Consider the following 25,732-nt stretch of genomic DNA (forward strand, 5'->3'; position numbering starts at 1 on the left):
CACAAAGACAGACAGACCTTTACCGTATTAACGCCACAAAGACAGACAGACCTTTACCGTATTAACGCCACAAAGACAGTCAGACCTTTACCGTATTACCGCCACAAAGACAGTCAGACCTTTACCGTATTACCGCCACAAAGACAGTCAGACCTTTACCGTATTACCGCCACAAAGACAATCAGACCTTTACCGTATTAACGCCACAAAGACAGTCAGACCTTTACCGTATTACCGCCACAAAGACAGTCAGACCTTTACCGTATTAACGCCACAAAGACAGTCAGACCTTTACCGTATTAACGCCACAAAGACAGTCAGACCTTTACCGTATTACCGCCACAAAGACAGTCAGACCTTTACCGTATTAACGCCACAAAGACAGTCAGACCTTTACCGTATTAACGCCACAAAGACAGTCAGACCTTTACCGTATTAACGCCACAAAGACAGTCAGACCTTTACTGTATTAACACCACAAAGACAATCAGACCTTTACCGTATTACCGCCACAAAGACAGTCAGACCTTTACCGTATTAACGCCACAAAGACAGACCTTTACCGTATTAACGCCACAAAGACAGTCAGACCTTTACCGTATTACCGCCACAAAGACAGTCAGACCTTTACCGTATTAACGCCACAAAGACAGACAGACCTTTACCGTATTAACGCCACAAAGACAGACAGACCTTTACCGTATTAACGCCACAAAGACAGTCAGACCTTTACCGTATTACCGCCACAAAGACAGTCAGACCTTTACCGTATTAACGCCACAAAGACAGACAGACCTTTACCGTATTAACGCCACAAAGACAGTCAGACCTTTACCGTATTAACGCCACAAAGACAGTCAGACCTTTACCGTATTACCGACACAAAGACAATCAGACCTTTACCGTATTAACGCCACAAAGACAATCAGACCTTTACCGTATTAACGCCACAAAGACAGTCAGACCTTTACCGTATTACCGCCACGAAGACAGTCAGACCTTTACCGTATTAACGCCACAAAGACAGACCTTTACCGTATTAACGCCACAAAGACAGACAGACCTTTACCGTATTACCGCCACAAAGACAGTCAGACCTTTACCGTATTACCGCCACAAAGACAGTCAGACCTTTACCGTATTACCGCCACAAAGACAGTCAGACCTTTACCGTATTACCGCCACAAAGACAGTCAGACCATTACCGTATTAACGCCACAAAGACAGTCAGACCTTTACCGTATTAACGCCACAAAGACAGTCAGACCTTTACCGTATTAACGCCACAAAGACAGACAGACCTTTACCGTATTAACGCCACAAAGACAGTCAGACCTTTACCGTATTACCGCCACGAAGACAGTCAGACCTTTACCGTATTAACACCACAAAGACAGTCAGACCTTTACCGTATTAACGCCACAAAGACAGACCTTTACCGTATTAACGCCACAAAGACAGACAGACCTTTACCGTATTACCGCCACAAAGACAGTCAGACCTTTACCGTATTACCGCCACAAAGACAGTCAGACCTTTACCGTATTACCGCCACAAAGACAGTCAGACCTTTACCGTATTACCGCCACAAAGACAGTCAGACCTTTACCGTATTAACGCCACAAAGACAGTCAGACCTTTACCGTATTACCGCCACAAAGACAGTCAGACCTTTACCGTATTACCGCCACAAAGACAGTCAGACCATTACCGTATTAACGCCACAAAGACAGTCAGACCTTTACCGTATTAACGCCACAAAGACAGTCAGACCTTTACCGTATTAACGCCACAAAGACAGACAGACCTTTACCGTATTAACGCCACAAAGACAGTCAGACCTTTACCGTATTACCGCCACGAAGACAGTCAGACCTTTACCGTATTAACACCACAAAGACAGTCAGACCTTTACCGTATTAACGCCACAAAGACAGACCTTTACCGTATTAACGCCACAAAGACAGACAGACCTTTACCGTATTACCGCCACAAAGACAGTCAGACCTTTACCGTATTACCGCCACAAAGACAGTCAGACCTTTACCGTATTACCGCCACAAAGACAGTCAGACCTTTACCGTATTACCGCCACAAAGACAGTCAGACCTTTACCGTATTAACGCCACAAAGACAGTCAGACCTTTACCGTATTAACGCCACAAAGACAGTCAGACCTTTACCGTATTAACGCCACAAAGACAATCAGACCTTTACCGTATTACCGCCACAAAGACAGTCAGACCTTTACCGTATTACCGCCACAAAGACAGTCAGACCTTTACCGTATTAACGCCACAAAGACAATCAGACCTTTACCGTATTACCGCCACAAAGACAGTCAGACCTTTACCGTATTAACGCCACAAAGACAGACCTTTACCGTATTAACGCCACAAAGACAGTCAGACCTTTACCGTATTACCGCCACAAAGACAGTCAGACCTTTACCGTATTAACGCCACAAAGACAGACAGACCTTTACCGTATTAACGCCACAAAGACAGACAGACCTTTACCGTATTAACGCCACAAAGACAGTCAGACCTTTACCGTATTACCGCCACAAAGACAGTCAGACCTTTACCGTATTACCGCCACAAAGACAGTCAGACCTTTACCGTATTACCGCCACAAAGACAATCAGACCTTTACCGTATTAACGCCACAAAGACAGTCAGACCTTTACCGTATTACCGCCACAAAGACAGTCAGACCTTTACCGTATTAACGCCACAAAGACAGTCAGACCTTTACCGTATTAACGCCACAAAGACAGTCAGACCTTTACCGTATTACCGCCACAAAGACAGTCAGACCTTTACCGTATTAACGCCACAAAGACAGTCAGACCTTTACCGTATTAACGCCACAAAGACAGTCAGACCTTTACCGTATTAACGCCACAAAGACAGTCAGACCTTTACTGTATTAACACCACAAAGACAATCAGACCTTTACCGTATTACCGCCACAAAGACAGTCAGACCTTTACCGTATTAACGCCACAAAGACAGACCTTTACCGTATTAACGCCACAAAGACAGTCAGACCTTTACCGTATTACCGCCACAAAGACAGTCAGACCTTTACCGTATTAACGCCACAAAGACAGACAGACCTTTACCGTATTAACGCCACAAAGACAGACAGACCTTTACCGTATTAACGCCACAAAGACAGTCAGACCTTTACCGTATTACCGCCACAAAGACAGTCAGACCTTTACCGTATTAACGCCACAAAGACAGACAGACCTTTACCGTATTAACGCCACAAAGACAGTCAGACCTTTACCGTATTAACGCCACAAAGACAGTCAGACCTTTACCGTATTACCGACACAAAGACAATCAGACCTTTACCGTATTAACGCCACAAAGACAATCAGACCTTTACCGTATTAACGCCACAAAGACAGTCAGACCTTTACCGTATTACCGCCACGAAGACAGTCAGACCTTTACCGTATTAACGCCACAAAGACAGACCTTTACCGTATTAACGCCACAAAGACAGACAGACCTTTACCGTATTACCGCCACAAAGACAGTCAGACCTTTACCGTATTACCGCCACAAAGACAGTCAGACCTTTACCGTATTACCGCCACAAAGACAGTCAGACCTTTACCGTATTACCGCCACAAAGACAGTCAGACCATTACCGTATTAACGCCACAAAGACAGTCAGACCTTTACCGTATTAACGCCACAAAGACAGTCAGACCTTTACCGTATTAACGCCACAAAGACAGACAGACCTTTACCGTATTAACGCCACAAAGACAGTCAGACCTTTACCGTATTACCGCCACGAAGACAGTCAGACCTTTACCGTATTAACACCACAAAGACAGTCAGACCTTTACCGTATTAACGCCACAAAGACAGACCTTTACCGTATTAACGCCACAAAGACAGACAGACCTTTACCGTATTACCGCCACAAAGACAGTCAGACCTTTACCGTATTACCGCCACAAAGACAGTCAGACCTTTACCGTATTACCGCCACAAAGACAGTCAGACCTTTACCGTATTACCGCCACAAAGACAGTCAGACCTTTACCGTATTAACGCCACAAAGACAGTCAGACCTTTACCGTATTACCGCCACAAAGACAGTCAGACCTTTACCGTATTACCGCCACAAAGACAGTCAGACCATTACCGTATTAACGCCACAAAGACAGTCAGACCTTTACCGTATTAACGCCACAAAGACAGTCAGACCTTTACCGTATTAACGCCACAAAGACAGACAGACCTTTACCGTATTAACGCCACAAAGACAGTCAGACCTTTACCGTATTACCGCCACGAAGACAGTCAGACCTTTACCGTATTAACACCACAAAGACAGTCAGACCTTTACCGTATTAACGCCACAAAGACAGACCTTTACCGTATTAACGCCACAAAGACAGACAGACCTTTACCGTATTACCGCCACAAAGACAGTCAGACCTTTACCGTATTACCGCCACAAAGACAGTCAGACCTTTACCGTATTACCGCCACAAAGACAGTCAGACCTTTACCGTATTAACGCCACAAAGACAGTCAGACCTTTACCGTATTAACGCCACAAAGACAGTCAGACCTTTACCGTATTAACGCCACAAAGACAATCAGACCTTTACCGTATTACCGCCACAAAGACAGTCAGACCTTTACCGTATTACCGCCACAAAGACAGTCAGACCTTTACCGTATTAACGCCACAAAGACAGTCAGACCTTTACCGTATTACCGCCACAAAGACAGTCAGACCTTTACCGTATTACCGCCACGAAGACAGACAGACCTTTACCGTATTACCGCCACAAAGACAGTCAGACCTTTACCGTATTAACACCACAAAGACAGACAGACCTTTACCGTATTAACACCACAAAGACAGACAGACCTTTACCGTATTACCGCCACAAAGACAATCAGACCTTTACCGTATTACCGCCACAAAGACAAAATCTACTGGAATTAATGGGCCATTCATAATGACTATTGGGCCATTCATAATAACTAAATGGGCCATTCATAATAACTAAATGGGCCATTCATAATAACTAAATGGGCCATTCATAATAACTAAATGGGCCATTCATAATAACTAAATGGGCCATTCATAATAACTAATGGGCCATTCATAATAACTAATGGGCCATTCATAATAACTAATGGGCCATTCATAATAACTAATGGGCCATTCATAATAACTAATGGGCCATTCATAATAACTAATGGGCCATTCATAATAACTAAATGGGCCATTCATAATAACTAATGGGCCATTCATAATAACTAAATGGGCCATTCATAATAACTAAATGGACCATTCATAATAACTAAATGGGCCATTCATATTAACTAAATGGGCCATTCATATTAACTAATGGGCCATTCATAATAACTAATGGGCCATTCATAATAACTAATGGGCCATTCATAATAACTAATGGGCCATTCATAATAACTAAATGGGTCATTCATAAATTGTCCTTACTTGTCATCTGTAGTTTTCTTCAGAGCTCCTCCTCTCAGATTACACAGACAACACTCCTGGGAGAGAGAGAGAAAGAAGAGGGAGATTACATCCATCCATCCATCATTTCAATCATGAATAAATGTTCATAGACTTATCAAATCAACAACATCTATTAAAGTGATGTCATACAGAAGAAACACATCTCATTGGCTACTTACAGCCGTCAAGGTTTCGTCCGCACAGCGATCACACGACCAGTCCTCGCTGACATCATCAGCGGCAACGCCATAGCAACCTAGCGGTGACGATACAGGAAGGGGCATAAAAACACAGAACGCAACCACACAATATCCCATCACAACAGAGCCTATCTCCTCTAACACAGTCTACACGGGGAAGACCACATGGACAGTCAGAGGACATAGTAACAGCTAAAAAGAGAATGTTCCGTATCCACTACAATACAGACTGCCAGAAAGAGAACGTTCCATATTCACTACAATACAGACTGCCAGAAAGAGAATGTTCCATATTCACTACAATACAGACTGCCAGAAAGAGAACGTTCCATATCCACTATAATACAGACTGTCAGAAAGAGAACGTTCCATATTCACTACAATACAGACTGTCAGAAAGAGAACGTTCCATATTCACTACAATACAGACTGCCAGAAAGAGAACGTTCCGTATCCACTATAATACAGACTGCCTGAAAGAGAACGTTCCATATTCACTACAATACAGACTGCCAGAAAGAGAACGTTCCATATTCACTACAATACAGACTGCCAGAAAGAGAACGTTCCATATTCACTACAATACAGACTGCCAGAAAGAGAACGTTCCATATCCACTATAATACAGACTGTCAGAAAGAGAACGTTCCATATTCACTACAATACAGACTGTCAGAAAGAGAACGTTCCATATTCACTACAATACAGACTGCCAGAAAGAGAACGTTCCGTATCCACTATAATACAGACTGCCTGAAAGAGAACGTTCCATATTCACTACAATACAGACTGCCAGAAAGAGAACGTTCCATATTCACTACAATACAGACTGCCAGAAAGAGAACGTTCCATATCTACTACAATACAGACTGCCATAAAGAGAACGTTCCATATCCACTATAATACAGACTGCCAGAAAGAGAACGTCCTGTATTCACTACAATACAGACTGCCAGAAAGAGAATGTTCCATATCTACTACAATACAGACTGCCAGAAAGAGAATGTTCCATATCTACTACAATACAGACTGCCAGAAAGAGAATGTTCCATATCTACTACAATACAGACTGCCAGAAAGAGAACGTTCCATATCCACTACAATACAGACTGCCAGAAAGAGAACGTCCTGTATTCACTACAATACAGACTGCCAGAAAGAGAATGTTCCATATCTACTACAATACAGACTGCCAGAAAGAGAACGTTCCATATCCACTACAATACAGACTGCCAGAAAGAGAACGTTCCATATTCACTACAATACAGACTGCCAGAAAGAGAACGTTCCATATTCACTACAATACAGACTGCCAGAAAGAGAACGTCCTGTATTCACTACAATACAGACTGCCAGAAAGAGAACGTTCCATATTCACTACAATACAGACTGCCAGAAAGAGAACGTTCCATATTCACTACTAAACAGACTGCCAGAAAGAGAACGTTCCATATTCACTACTAAACAGACTGCCAGAAAGAGAACGTTCCATATCCACCATAATACAGACTGCCAGAAAGAGAACGTTCCATATTCACTACAATACAGACTGCCAGAAAGAGAACGTCCTGTATTCACTACAATACAGACTGCCAGAAAGAGAACGTTCCATATTCACTACAATACAGACTGCCAGAAAGAGAACGTTCCATATTCACTACTAAACAGACTGCCAGAAAGAGAACGTTCCATATTCACTACTAAACAGACTGCCAGAAAGAGAACGTTCCATATCCACCATAATACAGACTGCCAGAAAGAGAACGTTCCATATCCACTACAATACAGACTGCCAGAAAGAGAACGTTCCATATTCACTACTAAACAGACTGCCAGAAAGAGAACGTTCCATATTCACTACTATAAAGACTGCCAGAAAGAGAACGTTCCATATCCACTATAATACAGACTGCCAGAAAGAGAACGTTCCATATCCACTACAATACAGACTGCCAGAAAGAGAACGTTCCATATCCACTACAATACAGACTGCCAGAAAGAGAACGTTCCATATCTACTACAATACAGACTGCCATAAAGAGAACGTTCCATATCCACTATAATACAGACTGCCAGAAAGAGAACGTTCCATATCCACTACAATACAGACTGCCAGAAAGAGAACGTTCCATATCCACTACAATACAGACTGCCAGAAAGAGAACGCTCCATATCTACTACAATACAGACTGCCATAAAGAGAACGTTCCATATCCACTACAATACAGACTGCCAGAAAGAGAACGTTCCATATTCACTACAATACAGACTGCCATAAAGAGAACGTTCCATATCCACTATAATACAGACTGCCAGAAAGAGAACGTCCTGTATTCACTACAATACAGACTGCCAGAAAGAGAACGTTCCATATCCACTACAATACAGACTGCCAGAAAGAGAACGTTCCATATCCACTACAATACAGACTGCCAGAAAGAGAACGTTCCATATCCACTATAATACAGACTGCCAGAAAGAGAACGTCCTGTATTCACTACAATACAGACTGCCAGAAAGAGAATGTTCCATATCTACTACAATACAGACTGCCATAAAGAGAACGTTCCATATCCACTATAATACAGACTGCCAGAAAGAGAACGTCCTGTATTCACTACAATACAGACTGCCAGAAAGAGAACGTTCCATATCAACTACAATACAGACTGCCAGAAAGAGAACGTCCTGTATTCACTACAATACAGACTGCCAGAAAGAGAACGTTCCATATCCACTATAATACAGACTGCCAGAAAGAAAACGTCCTGTATTCACTACAATACAGACTGCCAGAAAGAGAACGTTCCGTATCCACTATAATACAGACTGCCAGAAAGTTCCATATCCACTACAATACAGACTGCCAGAAAGAGAACGTTCCATATTCACTACAACACAGACTGCCTGAAAGAGAACGTTCCGTATCCACTACAATACAGACTGCCAGAAAGAGAACGTTCCATATCCACTACAATACAGACTGTCAGAAAGAGAACGTTCCATATTCACTACAATACAGACTGCCAGAAAGAGAACGTTCCATATCCACTACAATACAGACTGCCTGAAAGAGAACGTTCCATATCCACTACAATACAGACTGTCAGAAAGAGAACGTTCCATATTCACTACAATACAGACTGCCAGAAAGAGAACGTTCCATATTCACTACAATACAGACTGCCTGAAAGAGAACGTTCCATATCCACTACAATACAGACTGCCAGAAAGAGAACGTTCCATATCTACTACAATACAGACTGCCAGAAAGAGAACGTTCCATATCCACTACAATACAGACTGCCAGAAAGAGAACGTTCCATATCTACTACAATACAGACTGCCAGAAAGAGAACGTTCCATATCCACTACAATACAGACTGCCAGAAAGAGAACGTTCCATATTCACTACTAAACAGACTGCCAGAAAGAGAACGTTCCATATCCACTACAATACAGACTGCCAGAAAGAGAACGTTCCATATTCACTACTAAACAGACTGCCAGAAAGAGAACGTTCCATATCCACTACAATACAGACTGCCAGAAAGAGAACGTTCCATATTCACTACTAAACAGACTGCCAGAAAGAGAACGTTCCATATCCACTACAATACAGACTGCCAGAAAGAGAACGTTCCATATCCACTATAAGACAGACTGTCAGAAAGAGAACGTTCCATATCCACTACAATACAGACTGCCAGAAAGAGAACGTTCCATATTCACTACTAAAAAGACTGCCAGAAAGAGAACGTTCCATATCCACTACAATACAGACTGCCAGAAAGAGAACGTTCCATATCCACTACAATACAGACTGCCAGAAAGAGAACGTTCCATATCTACTACAATACAGACTGCCAGAAAGAGAACGTTCCATATCCACTATAATACAGACTGCCAGAAAGAGAACGTCCTGTATTCACTACAATACAGACTGCCATAAAGAGAACGTTCCATATCCACTACAATACAGACTGCCAGAAAGAGAACGTTCCATATCCACTACAATACAGACTGCCAGAAAGAGAACGTTCCATATCTACTACAATACAGACTGCCAGAAAGAGAACGTTCCATATCCACTATAATACAGACTGCCAGAAAGAGAACGTCCTGTATTCACTACAATACAGACTGCCATAAAGAGAACGTTCCATATCCACTACAATACAGACTGCCAGAAAGAGAACGTTCCATATCCACTACAATACAGACTGCCAGAAAGAGAACGTTCCATATCTACTACAATACAGACTGCCAGAAAGAGAACGTTCCATATCCACTACAATACAGACTGCCAGAAAGAGAACGTTCCATATTCACTACTAAACAGACTGCCAGAAAGAGAACGTTCCATATCCACTACAATACAGACTGCCAGAAAGAGAACGTTCCATATTCACTACTAAACAGACTGCCGGAAAGAGAACGTTCCATATCCACTACAATACAGACTGCCAGAAAGAGAACGTTCCATATCCACTACAATACAGACTGCCAGAAAGAGAACGTTCCATATTCACTACTAAACAGACTGCCAGAAAGAGAACGTTCCATATCCACTACAATAGACTGCCAGAAAGAGAACGTTCCATATCCACTATAATACAGACTGTCAGAAAGAGAACGTTCCATATCCACTACAATACAGACTGCCAGAAAGAGAACGTTCCATATCCACTACAATACAGACTGCCAGAAAGAGAACGTTCCATATCCACTACAATACAGACTGCCAGAAAGAGAACGTTCCATATTCACTACTAAACAGACTGCCAGAAAGAGAACGTTCCATATCCACTACAATACAGACTGCCAGAAAGAGAACGTTCCATATCCACTATAATACAGACTGTCAGAAAGAGAACGTTCCATATCCACTACAATACAGACTGCCAGAAAGAGAACGTTCCATATTCACTACTAAACAGACTGCCAGAAAGAGAACGTTCCATATCCACTACAATACAGACTGCCAGAAAGAGAACGTTCCATATCCACTACAATACAGACTGCCAGAAAGAGAACGTTCCATATCCACTACAATACAGACTGCCAGAAAGAGAACGTTCCATATTCACTACTAAACAGACTGCCAGAAAGAGAACGTTCCATATCCACTACAATACAGACTGCCAGAAAGAGAACGTTCCATATCCACTATAATACAGACTGTCAGAAAGAGAACGTTCCATATCCACTACAATACAGACTGCCAGAAAGAGAACGTTCCATATCCACTACAATACAGACTGCCAGAAAGAGAACGTTCCATATCCACTACAATACAGACTGTCAGAAAGAGAACGTTCCATATCCACTATAATACAGACTGCCAGAAAGAGAACGTCCTGTATTCACTACAATACAGACTGCCATAAAGAGAACGTTCCATATCCACTACAATACAGACTGACAGAAAGAGAACGTTCCATATTCACTACAATACAGACTGCCAGAAAGAGAACGTTCCATATTCACTACAATACAGACTGCCAGAAAGAGAACGTTCCATATCCACTACAATACAGACTGCCAGAAAGAGAACGTTCCATATCCACTATAATACAGACTGCCAGAAAGAGAACGTTCCATATTCACTACAATACAGACTGCCAGAAAGAGAACGTTCCATATCCACTACAATACAGACTGCCAGAAAGAGAACGTTCCATATCCACTATAATACAGACTGCCAGAAAGAGAACGTTCCATATTCACTACAATACAGACTGCCAGAAAGAGAACGTTCCATATTCACTACAATACAGACTGCCAGAAAGAGAACGTTCCATATCCACTACAATACAGACTGCCTGAAAGAGAACGTTCCATATCCACTATAATACAGACTGCCAGAAAGAGAACATTCCATATCCACTACAATACAGACTGCCAGAAAGAGAACATTCCATATCCACTACAATACAGACTGCCAGAAAGAGAACGTTCCATATCCACTACAATACAGACTGCCAGAAAGAGAACGTTCCATATCCACTACAATACAGACTGCCAGAAAGAGAACATTCCATATCCAATACAATACAGACTGCCAGAAAGAGAACGTTCCATATCCACTACAATACAGACTGCCAGAAAGAGAACGTTCCATATTCACTACTAAACAGACTGCCTGAAAGAGAACGTTCCATATTCACTACTAAACAGACTGCCTGAAAGAGAAAGTTCCATATCCACCATAATACAGACTGCCAGAAAGAGAACGTTCCATATCCACTACAATACAGACTGCCAGAAAGAGAACGTTCCATATTCACTACAATACAGACTGCCAGAAAGAGAACGTTCCATATCCACTACAATACAGACTGCCAGAAAGAGAATGTTCCATATTCACTACAATACAGACTGCCAGAAAGAGAACGTTCCATATCTACTACAATACAGACTGCCAGAAAGAGAACGTTCCATATCCACTACAGACTGCCAGAAAGAGAACGTTCCGTATCCACTACAATACAGACTGCCAGAAAGAGAACGTTCCATATCCACTACAATACAGACTGCCAGAAAGAGAACGTTCCATATTCACTACAATACAGACTGCCAGAAAGAGAACGTTCCATATCCACTACAATACAGACTGCCAGAAAGAGAACGTTCCATATTCACTACTAAACAGACTGCCAGAAAGAGAACGTTCCATATCCACTACAATACAGACTGCCAGAAAGAGAACGTTCCATATCCACTACAATACAGACTGCCAGAAAGAGAACGTTCCGTATCCACTACAATACAGACTGCCAGAAAGAGAACGTTCCGTATCCACTACAATACAGACTGCCAGAAAGAGAACGTTCCATATCCACTACAATACAGACTGTCAGAAAGAGAACGTTCCATATCCACTACAATACAGACTGCCAGAAAGAGAACGTTCCATATCCACTACAATACAGACTGTCAGAAAGAGAACGTTCCATATTCACTACAATACAGACTGCCAGAAAGAGAACGTTCCATATCCACTACAATACAGACTGCCAGAAAGAGAACGTCCTGTATTCACTACAGTACAGACTGCCAGAAAGAGAACGTTCCATATCCACTACAATACAGACTGCCAGAAAGAGAACGTTCCATATCTACTACAATACAGACTGCCAGAAAGAGAACGTTCCATATTCACTACAATACAGACTGTCAGAAAGAGAACGTTCCATATCCACTACAATACAGACTGCCAGAAAGAGAACGTTCCATATCCACTACAATACAGACTGTCAGAAAGAGAACGTTCCATATTCACTACAATACAGACTGCCAGAAAGAGAACGTTCCATATCCACTACAATACAGACTGCCAGAAAGAGAACGTCCTGTATTCACTACAATACAGACTGCCAGAAAGAGAACGTTCCATATCCACTACAATACAGACTGCCAGAAAGAGAACGTTCCATATCTACTACAATACAGACTGCCAGAAAGAGAACGTTCCATATTCACTACAATACAGACTGCCAGAAAGAGAACGTTCCATATTCACTACAATACAGACTGCCAGAAAGAGAACGTTCCATATCCACTACAATACAGACTGTCAGAAAGAGAACGTTCCATATTCACTACAATACAGACTGCCAGAAAGAGAACGTCCTGTATTCACTACAATACAGACTGTCAGAAAGAGAGCGTTCCATATTCACTACAATACAGACTGCCAGAAAGAGAACGTTCCATATCCACTACAATACAGACTGCCAGAAAAGAGAACGTTCCATATCCACTACAATACAGACTGCCAGAAAGAGAACGTTCCATATTCACTACTAAACAGACTGCCAGAAAGAGAACGTTCCATATCCACTACAATACAGACTGCCAGAAAGAGAACGTTCCATATCCACTATAATACAGACTGTCAGAAAGAGAACGTTCCATATCCACTACAATACAGACTGCCAGAAAGAGAACGTTCCATATTCACTACTAAACAGACTGCCAGAAAGAGAACGTTCCATATCCACTACAATACAGACTGCCAGAAAGAGAACGTTCCATATCCACTACAATACAGACTGCCAGAAAGAGAACGTTCCATATCCACTACAATACAGACTGCCAGAAAGAGAACGTTCCATATTCACTACTAAACAGACTGCCAGAAAGAGAACGTTCCATATCCACTACAATACAGACTGCCAGAAAGAGAACGTTCCATATCCACTATAATACAGACTGTCAGAAAGAGAACGTTCCATATCCACTACAATACAGACTGCCAGAAAGAGAACGTTCCATATTCACTACTAAACAGACTGCCAGAAAGAGAACGTTCCATATCCACTACAATACAGACTGCCAGAAAGAGAACGTTCCATATCCACTACAATACAGACTGCCAGAAAGAGAACGTTCCATATCCACTACAATACAGACTGCCAGAAAGAGAACGTTCCATATCCACTACAATACAGACTGTCAGAAAGAGAACGTTCCATATCCACTATAATACAGACTGCCAGAAAGAGAACGTCCTGTATTCACTACAATACAGACTGCCATAAAGAGAACGTTCCATATCCACTACTAAAAAGACTGCCAGAAAGAGAACGTTCCATATCCACTACAATACAGACTGCCAGAAAGAGAACGTTCCATATCCACTACAATACAGACTGCCAGAAAGAGAACGTTCCATATCTACTACAATACAGACTGCCAGAAAGAGAACGTTCCATATCCACTATAATACAGACTGCCAGAAAGAGAACGTCCTGTATTCACTACAATACAGACTGCCATAAAGAGAACGTTCCATATCCACTACAATACAGACTGCCAGAAAGAGAACGTTCCATATCCACTACAATACAGACTGCCAGAAAGAGAACGTTCCATATCTACTACAATACAGACTGCCAGAAAGAGAACGTTCCATATCCACTATAATACAGACTGCCAGAAAGAGAACGTCCTGTATTCACTACAATACAGACTGCCATAAAGAGAACGTTCCATATCCACTACAATACAGACTGCCAGAAAGAGAACGTTCCATATCCACTACAATACAGACTGCCAGAAAGAGAACGTTCCATATCTACTACAATACAGACTGCCAGAAAGAGAACGTTCCATATCCACTACAATACAGACTGCCATAAAGAGAACGTTCCATATCCACTACAATACAGACTGCCAGAAAGAGAACGTTCCATATCCACTACAATACAGACTGCCAGAAAGAGAACGTTCCATATCTACTACAATACAGACTGCCAGAAAGAGAACGTTCCATATCCACTATAATACAGACTGCCAGAAAGAGAACGTCCTGTATTCACTACAATACAGACTGCCATAAAGAGAACGTTCCATATCCACTACAATACAGACTGCCAGAAAGAGAACGTTCCATATCCACTACAATACAGACTGCCAGAAAGAGAACGTTCCATATCTACTACAATACAGACTGCCAGAAAGAGAACGTTCCATATCCACTACAATACAGACTGCCAGAAAGAGAACGTTCCATATTCACTACTAAACAGACTGCCAGAAAGAGAACGTTCCATATCCACTACAATACAGACTGCCAGAAAGAGAACGTTCCATATTCACTACTAAACAGACTGCCGGAAAGAGAACGTTCCATATCCACTACAATACAGACTGCCAGAAAGAGAACGTTCCATATCCACTACAATACAGACTGCCAGAAAGAGAACGTTCCATATTCACTACTAAACAGACTGCCAGAAAGAGAACGTTCCATATCCACTACAATAGACTGCCAGAAAGAGAACGTTCCATATCCACTATAATACAGACTGTCAGAAAGAGAACGTTCCATATCCACTACAATACAGACTGCCAGAAAGAGAACGTTCCATATCCACTACAATACAGACTGCCAGAAAGAGAACGTTCCATATCCACTACAATACAGACTGCCAGAAAGAGAACGTTCCATATTCACTACTAAACAGACTGCCAGAAAGAGAACGTTCCATATCCACTACAATACAGACTGCCAGAAAGAGAACGTTCCATATCCACTATAATACAGACTGTCAGAAAGAGAACGTTCCATATCCACTACAATACAGACTGCCAGAAAGAGAACGTTCCATATTCACTACTAAACAGACTGCCAGAAAGAGAACGTTCCATATCCACTACAATACAGACTGCCAGAAAGAGAACGTTCCATATCCACTACAATACAGACTGCCAGAAAGAGAACGTTCCATATCCACTACAATACAGACTGCCAGAAAGAGAACGTTCCATATTCACTACTAAACAGACTGCCAGAAAGAGAACGTTCCATATCCACTACAATACAGACTGCCAGAAAGAGAACGTTCCATATCCACTATAATACAGACTGTCAGAAAGAGAACGTTCCATATCCACTACAATACAGACTGCCAGAAAGAGAACGTTCCATATCCACTACAATACAGACTGCCAGAAAGAGAACGTTCCATATCCACTACAATACAGACTGTCAGAAAGAGAACGTTCCATATCCACTATAATACAGACTGCCAGAAAGAGAACGTCCTGTATTCACTACAATACAGACTGCCATAAAGAGAACGTTCCATATCCACTACAATACAGACTGACAGAAAGAGAACGTTCCATATTCACTACAATACAGACTGCCAGAAAGAGAACGTTCCATATTCACTACAATACAGACTGCCAGAAAGAGAACGTTCCATATCCACTACAATACAGACTGCCAGAAAGAGAACGTTCCATATCCACTATAATACAGACTGCCAGAAAGAGAACGTTCCATATTCACTACAATACAGACTGCCAGAAAGAGAACGTTCCATATCCACTACAATACAGACTGCCAGAAAGAGAACGTTCCATATCCACTATAATACAGACTGCCAGAAAGAGAACGTTCCATATTCACTACAATACAGACTGCCAGAAAGAGAACGTTCCATATTCACTACAATACAGACTGCCAGAAAGAGAACGTTCCATATCCACTACAATACAGACTGCCTGAAAGAGAACGTTCCATATCCACTATAATACAGACTGCCAGAAAGAGAACATTCCATATCCACTACAATACAGACTGCCAGAAAGAGAACATTCCATATCCACTACAATACAGACTGCCAGAAAGAGAACGTTCCATATCCACTACAATACAGACTGCCAGAAAGAGAACGTTCCATATCCACTACAATACAGACTGCCAGAAAGAGAACATTCCATATCCAATACAATACAGACTGCCAGAAAGAGAACGTTCCATATCCACTACAATACAGACTGCCAGAAAGAGAACGTTCCATATTCACTACTAAACAGACTGCCTGAAAGAGAACGTTCCATATTCACTACTAAACAGACTGCCTGAAAGAGAAAGTTCCATATCCACCATAATACAGACTGCCAGAAAGAGAACGTTCCATATCCACTACAATACAGACTGCCAGAAAGAGAACGTTCCATATTCACTACAATACAGACTGCCAGAAAGAGAACGTTCCATATCCACTACAATACAGACTGCCAGAAAGAGAATGTTCCATATTCACTACAATACAGACTGCCAGAAAGAGAACGTTCCATATCTACTACAATACAGACTGCCAGAAAGAGAACGTTCCATATCCACTACAGACTGCCAGAAAGAGAACGTTCCGTATCCACTACAATACAGACTGCCAGAAAGAGAACGTTCCATATCCACTACAATACAGACTGCCAGAAAGAGAACGTTCCATATTCACTACAATACAGACTGCCAGAAAGAGAACGTTCCATATCCACTACAATACAGACTGCCAGAAAGAGAACGTTCCATATTCACTACTAAACAGACTGCCAGAAAGAGAACGTTCCATATCCACTACAATACAGACTGCCAGAAAGAGAACGTTCCATATCCACTACAATACAGACTGCCAGAAAGAGAACGTTCCGTATCCACTACAATACAGACTGCCAGAAAGAGAACGTTCCGTATCCACTACAATACAGACTGCCAGAAAGAGAACGTTCCATATCCACTACAATACAGACTGTCAGAAAGAGAACGTTCCATATCCACTACAATACAGACTGCCAGAAAGAGAACGTTCCATATCCACTACAATACAGACTGTCAGAAAGAGAACGTTCCATATTCACTACAATACAGACTGCCAGAAAGAGAACGTTCCATATCCACTACAATACAGACTGCCAGAAAGAGAACGTCCTGTATTCACTACAGTACAGACTGCCAGAAAGAGAACGTTCCATATCCACTACAATACAGACTGCCAGAAAGAGAACGTTCCATATCTACTACAATACAGACTGCCAGAAAGAGAACGTTCCATATTCACTACAATACAGACTGTCAGAAAGAGAACGTTCCATATCCACTACAATACAGACTGCCAGAAAGAGAACGTTCCATATCCACTACAATACAGACTGTCAGAAAGAGAACGTTCCATATTCACTACAATACAGACTGCCAGAAAGAGAACGTTCCATATCCACTACAATACAGACTGCCAGAAAGAGAACGTCCTGTATTCACTACAATACAGACTGCCAGAAAGAGAACGTTCCATATCCACTACAATACAGACTGCCAGAAAGAGAACGTTCCATATCTACTACAATACAGACTGCCAGAAAGAGAACGTTCCATATTCACTACAATACAGACTGCCAGAAAGAGAACGTTCCATATTCACTACAATACAGACTGCCAGAAAGAGAACGTTCCATATCCACTACAATACAGACTGTCAGAAAGAGAACGTTCCATATTCACTACAATACAGACTGCCAGAAAGAGAACGTCCTGTATTCACTACAATACAGACTGTCAGAAAGAGAGCGTTCCATATTCACTACAATACAGACTGCCAGAAAGAGAACGTTCCATATCCACTACAATACAGACTGCCAGAAAGAGAACGTTCCATATCCACTACAATACAGACTGCCAGAAAGAGAACGTTCCATATTCACTACGAAACAGACTGCCAGAAAGAGAACGTTCCATATCCACTACAATACAGACTGCCAGAAAGAGAACGTTCCATATCCACTATAATACAGACTGTCAGAAAGAGAACGTTCCATATCCACTACAATACAGACTGCCAGAAAGAGAACGTTCCATATTCACTACTAAACAGACTGCCAGAAAGAGAACGTTCCATATCCACTACAATACAGACTGCCAGAAAGAGAACGTTCCATATCCACTACAATACAGACTGCCAGAAAGAGAACGTTCCATATCCACTACAATACAGACTGCCAGAAAGAGAACGTTCCATATTCACTACTAAACAGACTGCCAGAAAGAGAACGTTCCATATCCACTACAATACAGACTGCCAGAAAGAGAACGTTCCATATCCACTATAATACAGACTGTCAGAAAGAGAACGTTCCATATCCACTACAATACAGACTGCCAGAAAGAGAACGTTCCATATTCACTACTAAACAGACTGCCAGAAAGAGAACGTTCCATATCCACTACAATACAGACTGCCAGAAAGAGAACGTTCCATATCCACTACAATACAGACTGCCAGAAAGAGAACGTTCCATATCCACTACAATACAGACTGCCAGAAAGAGAACGTTCCATATCCACTACAATACAGACTGTCAGAAAGAGAACGTTCCATATCCACTATAATACAGACTGCCAGAAAGAGAACGTCCTGTATTCACTACAATACAGACTGCCATAAAGAGAACGTTCCATATCCACTACAATACAGACTGCCAGAAAGAGAACATTCCATATCCACTACAATACAGACTGCCAGAAAGAGAACGTTCCATATCCACTATAATACAGACTGCCAGAAAGAGAACATTCCATATCCACTACAATACAGACTGCCAGAAAGAGAACATTCCATATCCACTACAATACAGACTGCCAGAAAGAGAACGTTCCATATCCACTACAATACAGACTGCCAGAAAGAGAACGTTCCATATCCACTACAATACAGACTGCCAGAAAGAGAACATTCCATATCCACTACAATACAGACTGCCAGAAAGAGAACGTTCCATATCCACTACAATACAGACTGCCAGAAAGAGAACGTTCCATATTCACTACTAAACAGACTGCCTGAAAGAGAACGTTCCATATTCACTACTAAACAGACTGCCTGAAAGAGAAAGTTCCATATCCACCATAATACAGACTGCCAGAAAGAGAACGTTCCATATCCACTACAATACAGACTGCCAGAAAGAGAACGTTCCATATTCACTACAATACAGACTGCCAGAAAGAGAACGTTCCATATCCACTACAATACAGACTGCCAGAAAGAGAATGTTCCATATTCACTACAATACAGACTGCCAGAAAGAGAACGTTCCATATCTACTACAATACAGACTGCCAGAAAGAGAACGTTCCATATCCACTACAGACTGCCAGAAAGAGAACGTTCCGTATCCACTACAATACAGACTGCCAGAAAGAGAACGTTCCATATCCACTACAATACAGACTGCCAGAAAGAGAACGTTCCATATTCACTACAATACAGACTGCCAGAAAGAGAACGTTCCATATCCACTACAATACAGACTGCCAGAAAGAGAACGTTCCATATTCACTACTAAACAGACTGCCAGAAAGAGAACGTTCCATATCCACTACAATACAGACTGCCAGAAAGAGAACGTTCCATATCCACTACAATACAGACTGCCAGAAAGAGAACGTTCCGTATCCACTACAATACAGACTGCCAGAAAGAGAACGTTCCGTATCCACTACAATACAGACTGCCAGAAAGAGAACGTTCCATATCCACTACAATACAGACTGTCAGAAAGAGAACGTTCCATATCCACTATAATACAGACTGCCAGAAAGAGAACGTCCTGTATTCACTACAATACAGACTGCCATAAAGAGAACGTTCCATATCCACTACAATACAGACTGCCAGAAAGAGAACGTTCCATATTCACTACAATACAGACTGCCAGAAAGAGAACGTTCCATATTCACTACAATACAGACTGCCAGAAAGAGAACGTTCCATATCCACTACAATACAGACTGCCAGAAAGAGAACGTTCCATATCCACTATAATACAGACTGCCAGAAAGAGAACGTTCCATATTCACTACAATACAGACTGCCAGAAAGAGAACGTTCCATATCCACTACAATACAGACTGCCAGAAAGAGAACGTTCCATATCCACTATAATACAGACTGCCAGAAAGAGAACGTTCCATATTCACTACAATACAGACTGCCAGAAAGAGAACGTTCCATATTCACTACAATACAGACTGCCAGAAAGAGAACGTTCCATATCCACTACAATACAGACTGCCTGAAAGAGAACGTTCCATATCCACTATAATACAGACTGCCAGAAAGAGAACATTCCATATCCACTACAATACAGACTGCCAGAAAGAGAACATTCCATATCCACTACAATACAGACTGCCAGAAAGAGAACGTTCCATATCCACTACAATACAGACTGCCAGAAAGAGAACGTTCCATATCCACTACAATACAGACTGCCAGAAAGAGAACATTCCATATCCACTACAATACAGACTGCCAGAAAGAGAACGTTCCATATCCACTACAATACAGACTGCCAGAAAGAGAACGTTCCATATTCACTACTAAACAGACTGCCTGAAAGAGAACGTTCCATATTCACTACTAAACAGACTGCCTGAAAGAGAAAGTTCCATATCCACCATAATACAGACTGCCAGAAAGAGAACGTTCCATATCCACTACAATACAGACTGCCAGAAAGAGAACGTTCCATATTCACTACAATACAGACTGCCAGAAAGAGAACGTTCCATATCCACTACAATACAGACTGCCAGAAAGAGAATGTTCCATATTCACTATAATACAGACTGCCAGAAAGAGAATGTTCCATATTCACTACAATACAGACTGCCAGAAAGAGAATGTTCCATATTCACTACAATACAGACTGCCAGAAAGAGAATGTTCCATATTCACTACAATACAGACTGCCAGAAAGAGAATGTTCCATATTCACTACAATACAGACTGCCAGAAAGAGAATGTTCCATATTCACTACAATACAGACTGCCAGAAAGAGAACGTTCCATATCTACTACAATACAGACTGCCAGAAAGAGAACGTTCCATATCCACTACAGACTGCCAGAAAGAGAACGTTCCGTATCCACTACAATACAGACTGCCATAAAGAGAACGTTCCATATCCACTACAATACAGACTGCCAGAAAGAGAACGTTCCATATTCACTACAATACAGACTGCCAGAAAGAGAACGTTCCATATCCACTACAATACAGACTGCCAGAAAGAGAACGTTCCATATCCACTACAATACAGACTGCCAGAAAGAGAACGTTCCATATTCACTACTAAACAGACTGCCAGAAAGAGAACGTTCCATATCCACTACAATACAGACTGCCAGAAAGAGAACGTTCCATATCCACTATAATACAGACTGTCAGAAAGAGAACGTTCCATATCCACTACAATACAGACTGCCAGAAAGAGAACGTTCCATATTCACTACTAAACAGACTGCCAGAAAGAGAACGTTCCATATCCACTACAATACAGACTGCCAGAAAGAGAACGTTCCATATCCACTACAATACAGACTGCCAGAAAGAGAACGTTCCATATCCACTACAATACAGACTGCCAGAAAGAGAACGTTCCATATCCACTACAATACAGACTGTCAGAAAGAGAACGTTCCATATCCACTATAATACAGACTGCCAGAAAGAGAACGTCCTGTATTCACTACAATACAGACTGCCATAAAGAGAACGTTCCATATCCACTACAATACAGACTGCCAGAAAGAGAACATTCCATATCCACTACAATACAGACTGCCAGAAAGAGAACGTTCCATATCCACTATAATACAGACTGCCAGAAAGAGAACATTCCATATCCACTACAATACAGACTGCCAGAAAGAGAACATTCCATATCCACTACAATACAGACTGCCAGAAAGAGAACGTTCCATATCCACTACAATACAGACTGCCAGAAAGAGAACGTTCCATATCCACTACAATACAGACTGCCAGAAAGAGAACATTCCATATCCACTACAATACAGACTGCCAGAAAGAGAACGTTCCATATCCACTACAATACAGACTGCCAGAAAGAGAACGTTCCATATTCACTACTAAACAGACTGCCTGAAAGAGAACGTTCCATATTCACTACTAAACAGACTGCCTGAAAGAGAAAGTTCCATATCCACCATAATACAGACTGCCAGAAAGAGAACGTTCCATATCCACTACAATACAGACTGCCAGAAAGAGAACGTTCCATATTCACTACAATACAGACTGCCAGAAAGAGAACGTTCCATATCCACTACAATACAGACTGCCAGAAAGAGAATGTTCCATATTCACTACAATACAGACTGCCAGAAAGAGAACGTTCCATATCTACTACAATACAGACTGCCAGAAAGAGAACGTTCCATATCCACTACAGACTGCCAGAAAGAGAACGTTCCGTATCCACTACAATACAGACTGCCAGAAAGAGAACGTTCCATATCCACTACAATACAGACTGCCAGAAAGAGAACGTTCCATATTCACTACAATACAGACTGCCAGAAAGAGAACGTTCCATATCCACTACAATACAGACTGCCAGAAAGAGAACGTTCCATATTCACTACTAAACAGACTGCCAGAAAGAGAACGTTCCATATCCACTACAATACAGACTGCCAGAAAGAGAACGTTCCATATCCACTACAATACAGACTGCCAGAAAGAGAACGTTCCGTATCCACTACAATACAGACTGCCAGAAAGAGAACGTTCCGTATCCACTACAATACAGACTGCCAGAAAGAGAACGTTCCATATCCACTACAATACAGACTGTCAGAAAGAGAACGTTCCATATCCACTATAATACAGACTGCCAGAAAGAGAACGTCCTGTATTCACTACAATACAGACTGCCATAAAGAGAACGTTCCATATCCACTACAATACAGACTGCCAGAAAGAGAACGTTCCATATTCACTACAATACAGACTGCCAGAAAGAGAACGTTCCATATTCACTACAATACAGACTGCCAGAAAGAGAACGTTCCATATCCACTACAATACAGACTGCCAGAAAGAGAACGTTCCATATCCACTATAATACAGACTGCCAGAAAGAGAACGTTCCATATTCACTACAATACAGACTGCCAGAAAGAGAACGTTCCATATCCACTACAATACAGACTGCCAGAAAGAGAACGTTCCATATCCACTATAATACAGACTGCCAGAAAGAGAACGTTCCATATTCACTACAATACAGACTGCCAGAAAGAGAACGTTCCATATTCACTACAATACAGACTGCCAGAAAGAGAACGTTCCATATCCACTACAATACAGACTGCCTGAAAGAGAACGTTCCATATCCACTATAATACAGACTGCCAGAAAGAGAACATTCCATATCCACTACAATACAGACTGCCAGAAAGAGAACATTCCATATCCACTACAATACAGACTGCCAGAAAGAGAACGTTCCATATCCACTACAATACAGACTGCCAGAAAGAGAACGTTCCATATCCACTACAATACAGACTGCCAGAAAGAGAACATTCCATATCCACTACAATACAGACTGCCAGAAAGAGAACGTTCCATATCCACTACAATACAGACTGCCAGAAAGAGAACGTTCCATATTCACTACTAAACAGACTGCCTGAAAGAGAACGTTCCATATTCACTACTAAACAGACTGCCTGAAAGAGAAAGTTCCATATCCACCATAATACAGACTGCCAGAAAGAGAACGTTCCATATCCACTACAATACAGACTGCCAGAAAGAGAACGTTCCATATTCACTACAATACAGACTGCCAGAAAGAGAACGTTCCATATCCACTACAATACAGACTGCCAGAAAGAGAATGTTCCATATTCACTATAATACAGACTGCCAGAAAGAGAATGTTCCATATTCACTACAATACAGACTGCCAGAAAGAGAATGTTCCATATTCACTACAATACAGACTGCCAGAAAGAGAATGTTCCATATTCACTACAATACAGACTGCCAGAAAGAGAATGTTCCATATTCACTACAATACAGACTGCCAGAAAGAGAATGTTCCATATTCACTACAATACAGACTGCCAGAAAGAGAACGTTCCATATCTACTACAATACAGACTGCCAGAAAGAGAACGTTCCATATCCACTACAGACTGCCAGAAAGAGAACGTTCCGTATCCACTACAATACAGACTGCCATAAAGAGAACGTTCCATATCCACTACAATACAGACTGCCAGAAAGAGAACGTTCCATATTCACTACAATACAGACTGCCAGAAAGAGAACGTTCCATATCCACTACAATACAGACTGCCAGAAAGAGAACGTTCCATATTCACTACTAAACAGACTGCCAGAAAGAGAACGTTCCATATCCACTACAATACAGACTGCCAGAAAGAGAACGTTCCATATCCACTACAATACAGACTGCCAGAAAGAGAACGTTCCGTATCCACTACAATACAGACTGCCAGAAAGAGAACGTTCCATATTCACTACAATACAGACTGCCAGAAAGAGAACGTTCCGTATCCACTACAATACAGACTGCCAGAAAGAGAACGTTCCGTATCCACTACAATACAGACTGCCAGAAAGAGAACGTTCCGTATCCACTACAATACAGACTGCCAGAAAGAGAACGTTCCGTATCCACTACAATACAGACTGCCAGAAAGAGAACGTTCCGTATCCACTACAATACAGACTGCCAGAAAGAGAACGTTCCGTATCCACTACAATACAGACTGCCAGAAAGAGAACGTTCCGTATCCACTACAATACAGACTGCCAGAAAGAGAACGTTCCGTATCCACTACAATACAGACTGCCAGAAAGAG

The 25,732-nt window shown here is 41.7% G+C and overlaps 1 protein-coding gene across 11 annotated transcripts in view; it reads right to left on the minus strand.

Annotated features, from left to right (window-relative positions):
* kdm4c (lysine (K)-specific demethylase 4C) overlaps window positions 1-25,732 on the minus strand; it is a 79,863-nt gene that overhangs the window by 23,228 nt on the left and 30,903 nt on the right. For all 11 annotated transcript variants that reach the window (XR_011675776.1, XM_071408278.1, XM_071408271.1 and 8 more), the window contains 2 exons: window positions 5,709-5,785; window positions 5,509-5,564 (listed from right to left, as the gene is read on the minus strand). Coding sequence is in view for 10 of the 11 variants with exons in the window: in XM_071408278.1 (XP_071264379.1) it covers window positions 5,509-5,564; window positions 5,709-5,785 (133 nt within the window). In the remaining variant the exon portion in view is untranslated. The remainder of the gene's footprint in view (window positions 1-5,508; window positions 5,565-5,708; window positions 5,786-25,732) is intronic.

The sequence above is a fragment of the Salvelinus alpinus genome, chromosome 6 (assembly GCF_045679555.1).
Source record: "Salvelinus alpinus chromosome 6, SLU_Salpinus.1, whole genome shotgun sequence".
NCBI lineage: Eukaryota > Metazoa > Chordata > Actinopteri > Salmoniformes > Salmonidae > Salvelinus > Salvelinus alpinus.